The sequence below is a fragment of the Chamaea fasciata genome, unplaced genomic scaffold (genome assembly GCF_029207755.1).
Source record: "Chamaea fasciata isolate MVZ Bird 193981 ecotype frontalis unplaced genomic scaffold, bChaFas1.0.hap1 SCAF_5, whole genome shotgun sequence".
In the NCBI taxonomy this organism is placed as follows: domain Eukaryota; kingdom Metazoa; phylum Chordata; class Aves; order Passeriformes; family Sylviidae; genus Chamaea; species Chamaea fasciata.
The window spans coordinates 64433265-64444509 of NW_027094090.1; the positions used below are offsets into that span (position 1 = coordinate 64433265).

Genomic DNA, 11245 nt, shown 5'->3' on the forward strand with positions numbered 1-11245 from the left:
CCTTTCCCAGTGCTGCTGTGGGGATTGAGGGAGGCAGAGGGCTAGAGGGATGGAGGGATGGAAGGGTGGAACAAGGGATGGATAGAGAGATGGATGAAGGGAGGGAAAGAGAGTCATAGAGATGGACATAGAGGAATCTTTGGAGGGATGAATGGAGAGGTGAATGGAGAGAGGAGGAGGGAGGGGTGGTTGAAAAGATGAAGGGAAGAATTAATAGAGAGAGGGAGAGAGGGATAGCTGGAGATGGATGGAGAGATGGGTGCAGTGGAAAGCAAGAGCTCCTGGGAAGGTGAGCAAACGCTGCCTGCCCCTTCTCCTGCCTGAGCATGAAGAGAAGAGCTACCCCTGCTTGGACACCTGTGGTCCTGCATTTCTGTGATACCAGCTAAGCCAGCACAAACCCTTAAGCCCTCTCTGCACTGAGTAGGTCTGATTTTGGGTGTTTAAACCAGAGAACAAAGTTTTGGACTCCTTAGCACCTTCCATGCTCCCTCTGCAGTATTCCTCCAACCATCCCATCTCTGTCCCCAGTGTTCCAGAACTGCCTAGCCAATCTGACCTGGTCATGGGGGCAGTGATAGTGAGACACAGAGGTGGCCCATGGTGCTCAACCCCACCATGTTCCTTAGCCCTTCTGGGAATGCAGAATAATTTCCCTCTCTTAGACAAATCCCTGAGGCTGCCCACTCTCCCAGAAGGTCTGGATGCAGCCTGAGTTACATCCTGCAGGAGAAATGGGAGGGGACACCTGGAACATCACTAGGGGCAAAAGCACAGAAGCCTTCCTGATAGAAGGAAACAAATGTTTTAGTGATAAGGAAATGCTCTTTTGGCCCTCTTCTTGTTCCATAGCCATCACCTCACAGAACAGGCAGAGGTGGAGAAGGGCCCTGGATGAAGCTGCTGCTGCTGCTGCTGGGCCCATGGGCTCTGCAGGAGGAGCCTTCCAGACCAGCAGATACAGAGAGGGAAACCCCAAAAATAGAACTAAAGGAGGAGGGGTTGGGGGGGAGGAGGCAGGAGAAATAAACCAAACAACCCCAAAATCTCATTTTCAATATCAAATCCCAGCTCACTTGCCTCCTTGTCACCCTGGCGACATTCCTTGTGGTCACCATGGAAACGGGAGGCATGGAGAGAGCATCACCATGCAGGGTGGTGGCAGCACCCGGCATTATTTTGGGAGGCAGGGAGACACTCTGTGCAAGGCACTTTGCATTGTGGCAGGGCGGGAGGAGGGAAGGTTTATTTTTGGTTGGTCCCACTCCATGTGCCAATTTTTTCTTCTCTAAGAGCCTGGGTGTCCCTTGCCCTGCAGCAGGTTTCCTGTGGCACTCATGTGCCACACAGGGATGTCCTATGGGGATACCCCAGCCCTACCACCCCATTCCATCTGGGTGAGCTTGATTGGGCTGCTCCCATGAAGTCCCTCTAATGGTCACCTCAGCTGGTGGTTCCTGGTGCTACAGTGGGAGATAATGCTGGGACTCAGAGCCCATCAGTTCTTCCTGGGAAGGCGCAAGATGAAGAGAATAAACCTTTGCCACCCCACTGCAGGAGGCTTCTTTCCTTGGGTGGGACAAGAAGCTGCAAAGAGGAGTGCAGGGTCAAGAGAAAGACAAGGGCTCTCAGACATTGCACTCCAGGGGATTGGAAGGGAATCTCTTGGAAGAGAGGACCCCAAATCTGTTCCTTCCCCCCAACTTTACATCCCTGCTCCATGGGTCAGAACTCTTTGCCCACCTGCAAAAGGACTTGGGATACCAGGGACCTGCATGGCCACCAGGTCTGGGGCTTGGCTTTCACCAGGACCCACTTGGCCTTGCAAAGCCCTGCTGAAATCCCAGGCAGCTCCACCCTGATGTCTGGAAACCCAGCTCAGGCAGTCCCAACTCCTTTGCTCTAATCCGCCTTTGTCTCACCACATCAACACTGCCTCAGTGCCCTGGCTGGGAACAGGCAGGGATGTCTCCAGTATCGTGGGGCCAAGCAGGTGTTTTCCAAGCCAGCCTGTGAATCCATCTGGAAAAACTCTATGATGCAGGTGCTGGAGCTTCAGAGAGGGAAAACACAACCGCCAACCTAATGGGCAGGGAAGAAATGTATGCAAATGTATTCAGAAAGGGATCCGGTGATGCTAATACGCTTGTTAATCCTCTCAGAAAGCACCCAGAATGATACTTTTACACTTTGGTCGTTAAGGATTTTACTCCAAGCAAGCCCATAAGGACAGAGAGAAATGTGTAGGGGTTGGCCACAGGTCATGGCTGGGGACAGGGAGGGCAGCAGCCAGAGCCAGCTTTGGGACAGGAGCAGGCAGGATCACACAACCCAAGAGTAACCAAATTAGACCCACGGCCAGATATGATTTGCTCAGGGACAAGGAGACAAAACTTTCATTTGGTTGTACTAAAGCAACTTTAAATTAGTGATTAGATATTGACTATCTAATTGCTGGGTCTGATGCAGAGGTCTCCCCACTGCTCCATGAAATCTCCCTGCGTAACTGTTGCTCCAAGGACAAGGTTCATCCAAAACAAGCTGGTCACCCAGCTTAATATATTTTCAAATATATTAAAATTTTCTAACAGTCACTACTAAGCTCCTTTCTGTGAAATCTATAAAGTCATCAGCAACCATGTGCTTCTTTCACTCAGCACATTCCCTAACTAATCTGTAACCCTCTTGCAGGAATCCAGGACTAATATTTTCAGTGAAGTTTGTTTCAAACCAGCCCTTGGGAGGATCTTTTGTTTTCTCCGGGATGGTGCACAGGGATCCACACTGCTCCAGATAGGGCACATGAAGAAAGGGGTGCCTGGTGGGGCAGACACCAGGGAATGGCTGTCCATGAAGAGCTGTGAAAGAGCCGCAATGCATTGATAATTCAAATATCTCTCCACTTCTTCTTTGGCTCCAGAAGACAAGGCAGAGCACTGGTGAGAAGGTGCTGGAGGTGGGATGGGGCCGAGAAGGACAGAGAACAGAAGGCTGCTGACTGGAAGCAGGATAGAGGTTATTGCACCCACGGCGAATATTCCTGGAAAGCCTGGCCCTCGCTGGAGGGTGTGTCCTCAAGGCCAGAGGATGGGAATCCTGTTCCCTCTGCCTTTTCCACTTTAACCACGCTTCCGTGTGTAACTTGAGACAAGCAGGGGAGAAAAAAGAGGAAGGAAAAAAAAGAAAAAGGGAAAAATAGCGCAGTTATTCCCGCCTCTGCCTCCTCCTCTCTCTCCTCCCCGGCCAGCCAGGAGCCACGTCACCGTCACCCAGCACTGGCTTCGGAACTGCTCAGCCTGGAGAGCTCTCCGGGACACAAACTCCAACTTTCAGCCCAAAGCAGAGGGAGGAAGGCCCGAGACTGGGAGAGGGAGAATCCACCTCGGTGGAAAAATAAACAAGGGAGACATCCAGCCTGGCAGGGGAAAGGCATCTGCAGCCACGGGAGAGGGGAGACTGAACTTTGCACTACAAGAAGGAAGGGCTCCGTGCTCACGGAAAAAGGAAAGTTGAACTGAAGGAAACTGTTCATTCAGTTGAGGCTCGGTGGAGAAAAACTTCACGCCCTTGCCCTCCTTGCCGGCAGAAAGAGACCCACTCCCTCCACCCCAGAAGAGTCCTCCTGGCACCATGAACATCTTCCGCATCCTGGGGGATGTCTCCCACTTGCTGGCCATCATTATTCTCCTGGTGAAGATCGTGAAGTCCAAGTCCTGTGCTGGTGAGTGCTCCCATGCCCCAGGGAAGGAGGGTGGCCCTTCTCGGAGGGCAGTTCGGCAAAGGGTACAACAAGATGGGAGAGCTGGAAAGGCCAGTGGTAGCCCATATGAACGGGCAGCCCTCCCCCGTGGGCTCTTTGAGGGAAGTCACCTTCATCTGGGAGGTTTCCCTGCTAGGAGAGGGCTGTGTTGGAAGGATGTGATGTGGCAAGGCGCACAGCCTCAGGCAGGTGTTGGTCGCAGGGTGGTGAAGTGAAGGAGAGGGTAGTCAGGCTGGAGGGAGGTGGAAAATGAGAACAAGAGGTTGTGGTGGCACCAACCCCGACAACCTGGAGACGAAGCTGTTTTAGGTTGGAGGTTCTGCCAGTGGTGGACAGGTGCCAGAGGCTGCCCCATCTCAGGGCAAAGAAATCAGGACAGCAGCTTCCTGCAGGAGAGTTTTGCTAACAGTCCCCTCCTCATGAGATTTTGGGGCTGGGCTGCTGGGGCTGTGGCCATTATTACAGGTACAGAAGTGGGTGGGCCTGTCTGCATCTCTCTGCCAGCAGTGGCCAAGTTCCATCAGTGCCCCAGGGCTGGTCCTGCAGCTCTTCCTACCTGGGGCAGATATCGCATCACACAGTCCCTGGTGAGGTGGGCAGGCAAAGAGGGAAAGGAGAGAAGATAAAGGCCTTTTGAGGACAGCAAGGACTGAAGTGGCCAAAGTGGTGAACATACCCACCAAGCACCAGTTCCTACAGGCAGCACTCAGGGGCATCAGCAGGAACCTGCCCTGTTACTTGGGAGACTGGCCACTCTGGGGTAGAGCTACCTCAGCACCCACACAACAGTCCTGGCTCACAAAACAACACACGTACATACAAGTGCTTCCTAAGGAGTTGTAAGGGGAAACCACCATCCCACAGACCTTTCCCTTCCTCTGCTTTACTTTCCTTTCATCTCCCTGCCACGCAGGAATCTCTGGGAAGAGTCAGATACTTTTTGCCCTTGTCTTCACAACCCGCTACCTGGACCTGTTCACGAATTTCATCTCTGTCTATAACACTGTGATGAAGGTAAGGAGAGGGCAGTGCAGCAGGAGAGGTTCCCCTCAGCTCACTGTGGTTTCTCAGGGAGGTGAGGGTACACAGTCACTGAGTTTTTCAGCCAGGAAGGGTGGATAAAGATGCTTCCTTTGGTGCCACTATCCCTCCATTGACCAAAAACCCCCTTGCCATAGTCAATAAGTGAGCTGAGTCATATTTAGTGCCACTAAACCTGGAACAAGACCCCATGAACCAAGCCTGGGTGTCCTTGTACAGCAGCAACATTAAACTGCCACCAAGCCAACTTTTTCACAGAGTGCCCCAGAGGGACTCAAATGTGAGATTCTCGTGGTGCGGCAAGCTTTACCTGACCACTGGAATATCTCCAGCAGAAGTCAATCTGTAAGGCAACACAGGCAAAGCATTCACCATTATCTTGGCTTTTGGGAAAGCTAGCCTCTGTTTAAAGCACAGAAAGTGCAATTGCAGTTTAAGGTCTTACCATCTCCCTCCTCTCCCACAGGTAATTTTTTTGATTTGTGCTTATGTCACTGTGTATATGATCTATGTGAAATTCCGGAAAACGTTTGACAGCGAGAACGATTCCTTTCGCCTTGAGTTCCTGCTGGTCCCTGTCACAGGCCTGTCATTTCTGGAGAACCACAGCTTCACCCTCTTGGAGGTAAGGAAAAGTTGAGGCAGGAGAAGGGAAGGGAAGCACCAGCAGCCTGACACCAGACAGCAGAGTGAGCAGCGTGTTGAATAGCTGAGGTTTTTAACAGCAAAAGCAGGCAGGAAAGGCAAAGTTGGCAGGCCTTGAAGACAGTACCATCCATAGTGCAGCTCAGTGCTGTCCCCTCTCACTCCCAGTACAGCAAGTTCATTTTCCCCAGTTTCAGCAGCAATGCTCATCCCCCTCACACATCAGTGATTTGCTAAACGAAAAGCTTTGGGTCTTAACACATACTAACCAGCACTGACCCCCCACGGCCTTCATTTTGCACCTCACAGATACTCTGGACCTTCTCCATCTACCTGGAGTCCGTGGCAATCCTTCCTCAGCTCTTCATGATCAGCAAGACAGGGGAAGCAGAGACCATCACGACACACTACCTTTTCTTCCTGGGCCTCTACCGTGCTCTCTACATTGCCAACTGGGTCTGGCGCTACCACACAGAGAATTTCTATGACCAGATCGCTGTCGTTTCCGGGGTGGTACAAACCATCTTCTACTGTGACTTCTTCTATCTCTACGTCACCAAAGGTAGGCAAACAGGTTGCTGTAATACTGAAAAGTTCATTCAATATTCTTGCAGTATAGGGTGGAGCTGCAGCTTGCCATGTGTTAATCCTTACTATTTTTTGCTGTGTTTATGATGCATATTATGCACCTGAAGTCCAAATTAAAAAACATACCTATTGATTGAGAGTGGGCATCACGGATTGCAAGGCTCTGGGGGTGTGTGTGAAACACAGAAAGAATTAAACCAGAGTTAAGCCTGGTTTAACCTCACCTTGGAAAGTTAACAACTGAGGTACATTCAATTCTACATATATTTTGAAAGACTATGAATCATGCAAAAAAAAAACCCCAAACAAAACAAAACAAACAAAACAAAACACAACACCCCAACCTAAAAAGCTTTGAGGGGGAGAAAATAGCTGCAGGAAGACAATGTACCTGAGAAAGCAACTGCAGACATATGGAGATATGAAACCTTTGTTTCCTTTGATAGAGAAGATCAAGTTCTTGATCATCAAGAACTGATTCTGTAGGAAGATGGGCATCTGCATGGACAAGACACTCCTGTTTTCCAAAATCAGATGCCCCTTCCATTTCAGCACCATGCTTTGGTAAATGCCTACCAGAGCTTAAAAGCGCACCAAGGGCATAAATCCTGAAAGAACACACTGTGGTTTGCCGAGGCTGAAGGACACTTTAAAACACCTTTCTGTTGAGGAGGATGGAATTAGATGAAGTTAGCCAAGTGGACAACTATTTTCCTCCTTCTTCACTTTCCCCAACAAGTCTGCCAAAAGCAGTAATGACGGCCCACACTTGAAGTTTCAAGGGATGTATTTTTGGTAGCTTCATGCAATACACCTGCTGATAGAGAGGTGACAGGAGCACTGAGCAGGTGGCTGGCCTTGGCAGATTAAGACTTCCTTCTGTCATTAAATATTTTTGTAGCCAGAAAAATACTTTCTAAAACTGCCATCAAGGTGCTCCACATCAATTCCTTTTTTTTCTTTTCTAAACTAATTCCCATTTTAGCTCCGCTCAATTCATGTGTCCTATGTCCTTCTGGTTTTGTGAGAAATCCATACCCTTTGTAGTTGTGATGGTGGAACAAAAGGGGGAAAAAACACAACTGCTGGCTTCCAGCCTCACACTGCTAGTGACAGAGCTGCAAAATTTAGATGATACAGGAGGCAGCAGAAAAAACATTTGTAGATGGAACATCACAGCAGGAAGAGAATTGCTTTTTTTTCTTTTGTTTTACACAAATGTTCTGGATCATGGGAAAGAAACGGTGTCTGAAGACAAATACTTTGCAATCATTTATGAGAGCCAGCAATATTCTATCAGGTTGCTTCTCTTACATTCTTTCAAAACACCAAACTTTTTAAAAACATTTCTAACACTGAAGAGCTCAGAAAAAGGGCAGTGATGCTGAAAAAAGAAAGCAAGAATGTGTTATATAAAGAAATTGATTTAATAAGACTTCCAAGCCTATACCAAAGCACTGCAAAAGGATTTTTATAGAATGCTACTTCTTTTTATCTTGTTTTCAAAACTCGATGAGCTCCCTTCTGTTTAACACAAGGACATGAAAGATATTCTGAGGAAGCTTTCAGTTCCCCAAAGCTTGTATTTCACGAAATGGCCAGGGGTGTGGGCAGTCAGGGCGGAGGGGGGAAAATAATCTAAACCATACCCATGCTCCCATTTTTCAAGGTCCTGTCCTGTAAGGTTTTGACTTACTTTTCTCCAGGGTGAAGCCTCTCTGGGCAATTGGTGCCACTGTCTGATCACCCTCACTATAAAATATTCTTTTCAGATCTTTAATTGGAATTTCCCATTGTCCCTTGCCCTGTAACTGGGCACCACTCAATAGAGTCTGGGTCTGTCTCCATTCCTTCCTTCCAGCACTTGTGCACCTGTGTAAGGTGCCCCTCAGCCTTCTCAAAGTGGAACAGTCCCAGCTTGCAGATTGTGCTCCTACATCAAAATGCACTTATGGTCCTTCTTGACTGTCCATCTCTTGTTCTGAGAGCCCAGAGCTGAGCCCCCCACCACAGCTGTGGCCTCCCAAGGCTGGGGAGGAAGAACTCCCTGCTCACCCTGCTGGCAATGGAGCTCCAGAGGCTGTTTGCTTCATCACAATAGCACACTGATGGTTTGTGTTCAACTTGGTGTCCGCCAGCACACCCAAGGCCTTTTCCGCCAAGCCGCTTTCCAGCTGGGCAGCTCCCAGCACATACTGGTGCCTGGAGTTGTTCCACCCCAGGGCAGGATGTGCAGTTTTGACCTTCCCAAGGCCTCCATTTCTCCAGCCTGGCACAGTTCCTCCAGCCTCACCCAGCCTGTCAGGCCCCCTTGCATTGTGCATCCTCAGCACATCACAGCCTTCCCTTTGGCACCCAAGAGATACAGGACCAAATGCCCACCCCAGTACCACCCCGTCCCAGGCATGGCCACTCTGCCCTACTGACCACTGCACATCCAGGACAGTCCCTGCTCCAGCCACCCCAGGCTAGGGGCCTCTGACATTTCCCAGAGGCATCCCTGCCATCTCAACATTCAGCTCACATGGCCTGGGAAGGGCTCAGCGGGGGTCTGGCCACAGACATTGATTCAGGCCATGCTCTGTATCCAAAGGAGAGGAAAGCACACATCATCAAAAAAATAAGATGGTCCACCCATGAGAACAAGTAACCATGGAAGACAAACAAGAACCTTTTCCTTTAGCAAAAAGAGAATAGGTTGTGCTTTCCCCTTAGCAGCATTTCATAGTGGTTGTCTCCCATTCAGAGTTTGCAAACCTAGCACCCCACTATCTGGCACTCTAAATCACAAGTTACAAAACATAAAATTATTTAAATAGAACAGTTGAATTCCACTGAATTTATTCATTACCTTCTCTTTCTCTTCACAGTCTTAAAAGGAAAGAAGCTAAGTCTTCCTATGCCTGTCTGAAGACATCCTACAGGCAGTGCAAGAAATTCCAAAGAAGCTGTTTAAGATCACAGCTTTCCTTCCCTGGCCCTTTTTGACCAACGGATGGCTCAGCTGAGTTTCAACCCAGTGCCAGGAAGACAAGGCTTGGAAACCTGAAATACTTTTCATCCATCAGACTCTTCCCCTCCATTTTTTTATTTCTTCACACTTGAATTTGGTGCTAGTGCTGGTCAATACTGTAGTACAATTTCTTCTCTCCCAGATCTTCCCAGTATCTACATCCAAAACACACCTCCACCGTGACCCTGAGGCAGAACAAAGGGAAAATGCCACTCCCTTTAGTCCTTCAGCAAGTGCCCATGGTAAAGGGAACATGTACTAAATGAAGTCTGTTAACTTAACTGACCCACTTCACAGGTGGCCACATCTGACACAGCAGATGCTACAAACTCTAACTCTGCATGAACTAACACCCTCTTGAAAATTAATTCTGCCTGACCCTCTCTCTATTCAGGCCCATAACGTTCAAGAAAAACACACTTCCTTTGAATAACATGAATCTTCTTATTCCACAAGTATTCCAACATCCTCCCCGCTCACTTATTTTCAGTTTCCTTGTGTTCTACAAACAGGGATGATTTCAATTAAAATACAGTGGGCTGCCAAGAAATATCTCCATCTCCTTGAATTCGACTTTTAAGAACTGGGAAGAACAGGGGCAAAGACAGCTTTATATTTCAAAAATAAAGACAAAGTTCACAATTTATTGACAACAGTGTTTTTATTTATACCTACAAAAGAAAACAAGATGGTATCAAAAGGACAATATACAAACTAAGAATAGTAACATAGCTCTTAGTATCCTGTGCCTGAACACCACAGATCTATGAATCTCTCAATTCAAGTCTTCATTAATACAACAGGAATGTGTTCAGAGACCAGCAGGTGTGTGAAACAAGATGTTGATTCCACACAAAGCTAGTAACCCTTCCATTGTTCAGAGAAATCCAAACAGTAAATTACTTCAGGAAGTGGGAGGGGAGGAAGACACCCAGCTCAGATATCTGACACTCCCACAAACTTTTTACAGATTGAAAACAATGCAAACAACTAGAGGTTAATGCTTTATCAACAAGGGCCCTCCAGCTGGTACATGGAGCAGAGCAGAGAGCACCAGGTGGGACAGGGGCAGCACATGCCACGGTGCATTCAGTGGTCTGGTTGACACTCTGAACTGAGACCCTGGACTTCAGCTGACCTCAATGGCAATAAAGGACGGCAAAACTTGGCATCGATGTTTAAACATGCACAAGTCAACCCCAAAAGTGAAAACTCTAACAGACTATAAGGCAGCTTTGGTGGTCCAGAGACCCTTTTTAAAGCCAGTCAGCAAGATGTCCTACTCCTAAACCCCTCAAACGCATTTCTGCATTCTACTTCCAAATTTAAATTTAAAAAAAAAAAAAAAAAGCTCTATATTTGATTGCGAGGGAGGCCAAAGACCTATCAGTCAGTGCCTGGATAAACAAAATGTTTCTGGCTTTCACTTAACACAAGCAAAGAAACTTCCTGCCCATGCACTGGAAATACAAAATGGAACCAGGGAACTGAGGTTCTGAAAGGAATCTCCCTTCTTCCTGTCAGCAACCTACCTGTGTACTGCACACACAAAAAAAGAAAAAAGCACATCCATCCCCCAGAATTTTACTCTGGGAAGAAATTAAATTTTAAAAGAAGTATTTTTTGTATAAGCAAGCTCTTTTACAGGGCTATAAGAAGTTCCACTCTGCTACAGGAGTGGGCTGCGTTGTTCATTCATATGCAAGAACGCCAACAGAAAAAACCCACAACCCCCCTGCACTCTCCTAATGCAAAGAGTGTGTCTCAAACCAGGAGATGTATCCATCCTTTTGTCATCTTATCAGACCAAGAGCAGCCAACTCCTGTTATCATCTACTGTCTCTGAACCGTCTGGTATTAGAAATAACAAGTCAACAACATGCTTTACTAAAGGGGGAAACCCCCTTTACACCCACCTTAGCCTGTAAAATAAACAAGTTTTATTTATGTATGTACTAAAATTTCACTCTTCTCTAACATTTTCTAAAATACTACCTACCTGCAAGAGCTCAGCTCAATAGGACCAATGGAGCAGGGAAATGCACTCAAAAGCCAGAGAAAGCAATAGTCAGTACAAGGTACAAAAGAAACAAAAGCTTCAGAATCAAGATGCACTAACCAGCTCACCGCTTACCTCATGAAAAGGAGACCCCAGGCAATCTCCTCCTGCCTTTCTCACCCCTGCCCCGCCCCGCTCC

At 47.9% G+C, this 11245-nt stretch overlaps 1 protein-coding gene across 1 annotated transcript; it reads left to right on the forward strand.

Annotated features, from left to right (window-relative positions):
* The first annotated feature begins 3016 nt into the window (after positions 1 to 3016).
* Positions 3017 to 9700, forward strand: KDELR3 (KDEL endoplasmic reticulum protein retention receptor 3). The gene is made up of 5 exons (XM_066184124.1): positions 3017 to 3721; positions 4674 to 4774; positions 5268 to 5426; positions 5756 to 6008; positions 8905 to 9700. The coding sequence occupies exons 1-5, from the start codon at positions 3631 to 3633 to the stop codon at positions 8943 to 8945; spliced, it is 645 nt and encodes a 214-aa protein (XP_066040221.1). The 5' UTR covers positions 3017 to 3630; the 3' UTR covers positions 8946 to 9700.
* Positions 9701 to 11245: the final 1545 nt, after the last annotated feature.